Here is a 7,077-nt window from a genome sequence, read left to right on the forward strand (position 1 = left end):
CACCAAATTCATTGATATAAATATTTATTATATGTAATGAAAAAATCAGCTACTATTTAGATTAATTTCACTTTTAAAATAGGGCTACTAGAAATATTAAATTACCTAGATGGCATCTATTACATTTCAACCACACAGCAAGGGTCTAGGATTTTCTACTTAGAATCGAAAGAAAAATAAAGGTGAGTGACAACAGCCATGGTTATTTCTTCTTGGAGAACAATAATGGAAGCACTCTTATCATGGCTCCCAGGACTTCCTTATTCCTCAGGCTGTAGATAATGGGATTGAGCATGGGGGTCAGAATGGTGTAGAAAACGGCCAGAATCTTATCTTCTTCAGGTGAGCGGAAATTCCTAGGCCTGAGATAGGTGTAGATAAAAGGTGCATAGTAAAATGTCACCACAGTTAAATGTGTTGAACAGGTGGTGAAGGCCTTCTTTCTTCCCTCTTTGGAGCGCATATGGTAGACAGCAAAAAGCACTCGACCATAAGAAGCAGTGATTCCAAGGAAAGGAATGAGGAGAAATAAAATTGTGCTCACAAAAACCAAGTACTCATACACCCAGGTGTCCATACAAGCCAGGGGCATCATGGCTGGGATATCACAGAAGAAGTGATCAATGGCCCTGGACTGGCAGTAAGGAATATGGAAAGCATAGACCGTGTGTGCAAAAGAGTTGGTGATCCCCAAGACCCAAGATCCTATAATCATCTTCACACACATTGTTTTACTCATGTGGATGGGGTAATGGAGGGGGTGGCAGATGGCCACATATCGGTCATAGGCCATAGAAACCAGAATTAAACCTTCAGAACCTGCTGTAGTTGCGAAGAAGAAGCTCTGAATCCCACATTCTAGGAAGGAGATACCTTTCTCACCAGAGAAGAAGTTGACCACCATCTTGGGAACAGTGGTAGAGATGGACATCAGGTCCATGAGGGAGAGCTGGCTTAGGAGAATGTACATTGGAGTGTGGAGCCTGGGATCCAAGTGTATGAGGTGAATCATGGTTGAATTTCCCAGTGAGGCGAGAAAGAATATGAAGATGATCAGGAGTAAGAGAAAAGAGCCAGTTTGATTTGGGGAAAACAACCCCAACAAAATAAAATCATTGGAAGTTTGATTCCATGTCTCCATGAAAACTTACTGCTTGTTAAACTTCATTGAGAAAAAATAAAAACAAAAAAACAAAGTCTGGAACACAAAAGAAATAAAACAATTGCATAGAAAGGAAATCTGACTTTCTAATTTTATTTATTTATTTATTTATTTTAAAAGATCTATCTATCTATCTATCTATCTATTTATTTATTTATTTATTTATACAAGCACTGGGTATAGTCAAAAGAGCGGGAGGGTGAGAGAATTCACCAGAGTCAGAGAGGAGAGCAGAGCAGGCAGACTGACGAAGTACACTGCTGAGGGGAGCGGCGGGTAGCAGGAGAGGTCTGTGCACCAAGTGGGACCCTCGCAGAGTGGCAGGGGATTGAAGCAGTGCTGCAGAGGCTGCTGGCAGCTTTGCAACCCAGCACTCAACCACTGCACCACCAGGGGGGCCAGACTTTCTAATTTTAGTGAAGAATAAATTGGTTTCATTTAATTTGACACATTGCAGTAAATTCTTTATTAGCAAATTGAATGCTTCTCTGGAAGCTATATCTGCTAGCAACACAACACTTCAATTTTAGGTAGAAAGCCTAGTATCACAAGCAGCACAGGTAACAAGACCAATAAAGCATTCCTCTCTAGATAATCATGCCCAGAAACATAGCTTTTTTTTTTTAATTTAATCCAGGGAGTTTATTTATTTGTTTTGATTTATCAAGGCAGAAAAATGGTTGCCTTCCTCTTGGGACATTATTTTCACAAGCAGATTGAAAGGAAAATGAGCACAAATAACTCCAAATCTTTCTATATATATATATGTATGCTTTTTAAGATTTATTCATTTATTTATACAACAACTGGGGTATAGGCAAAAGGTGCGGGAGGGTGAGAGAATTTACCAGAGACAGAACAGGTAGTAGAACAAGCAGAACAATGGAAAACACTGCTGAGGGGAGCAGCAGGCAAAACAGGAGAGGTCTGCAGTGCCATGTGGGTTTCTCCCTGGCCCGCCAGCAATCAAACCCACACTGTAGAGTCTATGGACAGCATCACAGTGTTGTGCTAAACCTGCTGTACCACCGGGGAGGCCCTCTATATAAAGTCTAAGTCCTGGGTTACTTTTCCATTCTCTGTCTTTATTTGGCCTTATTTAGTTCAATTGGCCTACTCAACTGGCCTCATTTCAGATAAGTAAATGTTGATTTCCTGCCTTTCCTATTCCACATTTTGCCATTCCCAAAATTGTGCCAACCATCCAAATACACTGTTCTTGAACTATAAAGCCACTAAATATTCTTTAAGAGGCTCTCTAATTATAGAATATTATGTGAGTATTCTCTCTTCTATTATGATATTTCCATCTCTTGATGAACTAGAGCTCCAATAAAGGGTGCAGATGGTCAGTGGCATCTTCTTCATGTAGCTGAATTACACATGACAAAGGTTATAGCTTATGGATTCTGTATACATCTGTTGTTGATGCTTCTCATGAGAATTAAGTTGATATCAATGCAAATCAGCCTATTATTTCATACATTTGAAGACTTGGTATTTCATCATAAAATGTTTTTCTTCCTCTTCACACAGTGACTATCATAACACTCCTCTGACATTTTATCTGGCTGATAAAATGAACATAGTTTTGCTTTTTTTGAAACTTATATGATAATTTATCTGATAAATCAAGAACAGTTCAGCTCAAGAACCAGTTTTTTAGTATATTTGGCCTAGTTATGTATTTTCTCATTATGTGGTTTAATCTGGGTAAAAACAGAAAGAACAATATGTGCTGGGAACTGATTTTCCAAGAGCAAGGACTCAACAAATAGTTCCAACACTGTTCTTTGGATTTATTTGTTCAATATGAAAAATTATTTAATGCTGAAGTTATATGATTCACCCTATTTTTCTTGCATAAAATAGAAAATATTTTCCTGTGACTGCAATTTGTGTCCATATTCATGTCTCCTTTGCTCATATTAAAAAAAACATATTACTGACATTTATACCATTAAAAGCAACTTATAGGACCTATATTTATACAGAATTTTAAATAAATTTAACAAACTCAGTGTGCTAAATTTATTTTTCAAAAGTTACAATATCACGTGCACTATATATTTTTAAAGATTTATTTATTTATTTATACATACATACAAGAACTGGGGTATAAGCCAGAGCTGTAGGAGGTGAGAGGATTCACCAGAGAGAGTGGGGAGAACAGGCAGATCTACTGAAATACACTGCTGACGGGAGCATCAGACAAGAAAGGAGAGGTCTGCTGAGTAATGTGGGTTAGCTCTCTGGCCTGCCAGGGATCCAAATTTTGCTTCAGTGGCTGAAGACAGCTTGAGAGCAGACTTTAACCTCTGTGCCACCAAGAGGAGTCTCATGTGCACTTTAATCTTATAGATGGGCCTCCCTGATGGTGTAAGGGGTTAAACACAGCACTGTGAAGCTATCAGCAACATCTGCCTCATGAGTTTGATACCCAGCCAGCTAGGTAGATAACCCAAATGGAGCAGCAGACCTCTTCTGTCTTGCCCACTGCTCCCCTCAACAGTGTCTTTCAGTCAGTCTGCCTGTTCTGTTCCCCACTCTGTCTATGGTGAGTCCACTCACCACAACCCCCACACCTCTGGCTTGTATCCCAGTCCTTGCATGCATAAATAAATAAATATTTTAAAATAATAAAAAAATAGTATTACAGATAATCAACTGAAGACCAGTAAGATATTGTTTCTCTAAACTTTAGCTGTGGATGGCTGTGAAGATGGAATTAAGAGTTTTGTGTGTTCAGCACATAACAGGTCATCAGTAGGCATCAAATTATTTGTTTATTCCACCTACACCATTGAACAACCTCAAATCCAGAGAAATTAAATGTCTTCATTAAGACCATACACAAGTCTAGATCTGCACAATGCACACTTCTATCTCACTTCTATCAGGATCCTATGATTTCTCTCTCTCTCTCTCTATCCCTCACTCTCCTCTCTCTCCCTGGCATTTACATTTTTGGCTTTTCCAACTACTTACATATGTCCCTATTTTTTTGAGTAGAAGAAAATGCTCTCCTAAGATTTGGAAACACCATCTCCAAGGTATCTACATGATAAAGCTAAAACAAATCAAACTTATTCACTAATATTACTATGACTCACCTTGTCCAAAGTTCAGGAATTTTTATCTTGAAAAGAAAGTAGGTTTATAATGACATAATTTCCTGGTGACAGTCCATTGAATTAACTCATGTCTTTAGGCAGAAAACTTGGTTGACATGCCTCTCAGGGTTTACTGCAAGATCTTGTCACTGACCAATAGATTCTGTCAAATCAGAACTTTCTTTATGACATGAGAACTTTTGTAGTTGCTAAATATTATGATAAATTTCAAGGGATATTTTTTGACATCTGTTCCTCACTGCTCAGTCAGCTTATAAAACATAAAGCTTAAGTTCACACTTAAGGTCTTGTTAGAATTTGTTGGAATTCCTAGTGAACTATTCACTGTTTGTATATGTATTTGTTAAAATATCTTCCTTTCTTCTTGCTTTATTCCAGCATAAAACATTTCACATCTATTTCTCTCCATTTTCACTGTTGGAAGTCGGAATGATGAGTTGCTACATTTTATTTATATAAACATACACCTTCAAGACATAGATTGTCCTCTTTCTCCTATAATTGATCTCTAATGTCCCAGTCCATGGGGGACAAATCTTGATCATTGCACTTGACTCTGGTTATTTTCTGCACTTATTTATAGGAAGAAAACCAGACTGATTAATGCTGTTGATTTCTGCTGAAGCCCCATGTTAGAACAAAGTGGAATGTACTGGATTATTCCAGAACATTATTTGAGCTCTATAAAGACAGTCAGATATTGTTTTTTGACATCATCTCATTTCATAACTTAGAGGACTAGAGTACAGTAACCCTTTCTAGAGTTCACAAACATGATAGAATAAATAGTATTAGCAACAGTTTTCTGTCCACTGTCCACTAAATTTGCAGGAGAGATTATTGGTGATTATGCCTAAATATTTTCATACCAAAAACACTTTTATTTGAAGAGGGTTAACACAATTGATCTGTGAAATTATAAATCAAATCAAATGTTATATTGAAGTGGTAATTTTCCTTTTATTATAGCATGACATAGCAAACATTAGCACTCAGATAGAAAAGTCTAGCCATTAGAGAATACTGATTAAATTAGGCTGTTGCAGAGGAAATTGTGTAAGATTACAGATTTTTTTCAATCTCTAAAGTTTTCTAAAGACTCTTGTAGTTTAAATGGGGGTGATATAAAACAATTGTTTATATTGCATCTGCTGCAAAAGAAGGTGTCAAGATTTAGGACTCAATCTATCCCATTCTATCCATAGATTTATATCAGAGCAATATGCTTTAAAGAAATACTGTAACTTGCTTTTGTTAAAATGCCAACACCTAGTCTAGGAAAATTTGATAAAATATTATTTAACACAATTTTACTCAATTCTTATCAATTTCTTCTATGTATAAATCTTTATAAATATGACAAATACAAAACTAGAAAAATATTTCTACTACTTAACAAATGGGATTATGATGAGTTATAAACTTAGATATATTTTGAGTTGTAGCTGTCAGTCATGTACTAATAACATCTTCCTTTCTATAGTGTGGGCCCCTTTTGCATTTACCTAGTATAACTCCTGCCCAGTTAAATCTACTCTGAGCTTGGATCAAGCTCTTAAAATCCATTTGGGACATTAAAACATGATTGGACAAAATCCAGAACCATACTTATGAATTTCACTTCAGATACATGAACAAAGATTATAAGTAGGTTCCCTCTGTAATATATGGGATTCCCAGGTGGCACAGAAGTTAAATACAGAATTATCAAGCTATTGTCAGCCACTGCAGCTGTACAATTTCATCCAAGAACCTGTACAACTTCACTGAATACAAAACAAGCTCTTATGTAGCATCTTACTTATGGGATTCTAGAGTATATGGTTTCTGACTGGTAGATGGGATTTTATGGGAATAAAAGAACAATGGTTTCATTTCTATAATGTATGCTAATTTGTATTAATGTATCCTTAATTATGGATTTAATGAATAGATGGTAGAATTTGAAGTGATTGCTTTCATTACTCTAGTATATGCGTTTATGTGTATGTGTGTGTGTTTTCTGTTCCTTACCAGTGAGTTGATATGTCACACTGGTTAAGGGAGAAATATATACTCAATCATACTGATCACAGTGCTGTATCTAATTAGATAGAATTGAAATTATTTCTAGTCATTGTTTTGTATAAGAAGATGAAAGCAGGGCATTATACTATACTGAGGAATTAATCTAAATTGTTGTGAGCGATGTTTTTCTTCCACCCCAGAGACAAGGAACAAATTTCTTAGGATTCAATGGGACATTACTAATTTTCCATGCACAATGATTCCTGTAAATGAAAAACACATTATTCTATATAGGAAAAATAAGGCATCACATCCAACATAAATGAAGGTTTTGGTCATTCTATGACCTTTCCCAGCAAAAATCATCCCAGTCCGATGATTAGTGGAACTTGGAATGTGTGGTAAAAAAATAGGTAGTCATAGTCATAATTAACTTATGGTTTGAATTTAGCTACAGAGAAAAGGCTCTGTAGCTATATTTTTCATCTCCCATGTGAAAAATAGGTTTTGTTTCTATAGGTTTTGTTTCTGTAAATTTTGTGGGGCGATAGTCCTACTTTCTATCATTTCTATTAATTAATACATATATATTTTTTTCTTAGGATATCTTGGATACATAGACTATTTAAATGTATGTTGTTGACAATCTAATATTTTTGGGGGGGTGGTTTGTGCAACCATACAGGCTGGATAGATTCATTGTTGTTTCTGGCAAACAGAAAAAAAATAATGTTGGAGCCTTAGGTATGTCTGACATTCCTTCAATATTGAGGT

At 36.1% G+C, this 7,077-nt stretch overlaps 1 protein-coding gene across 1 annotated transcript; it reads right to left on the reverse strand.

Moving 5' to 3' along the window:
* Positions 1-202: 202 nt before the first annotated feature.
* On the reverse strand, positions 203-1,340 carry LOC311183299 (olfactory receptor 2L13-like; the record flags this gene model as incomplete). The annotated part of the gene is made up of 1 exon (XM_084252648.1): positions 203-1,340. The coding sequence occupies exon 1, from the start codon at positions 1,139-1,141 to the stop codon at positions 203-205; it is 939 nt and encodes a 312-aa protein (XP_084108774.1). The 5' UTR covers positions 1,142-1,340.
* Between the last annotated feature and the right edge of the window lie 5,737 nt (positions 1,341-7,077).

The sequence above is a fragment of the Talpa europaea genome (assembly GCF_964194135.1).
Source record: "Talpa europaea genome assembly, chromosome: 13".
Lineage (NCBI taxonomy): Eukaryota > Metazoa > Chordata > Mammalia > Eulipotyphla > Talpidae > Talpa > Talpa europaea.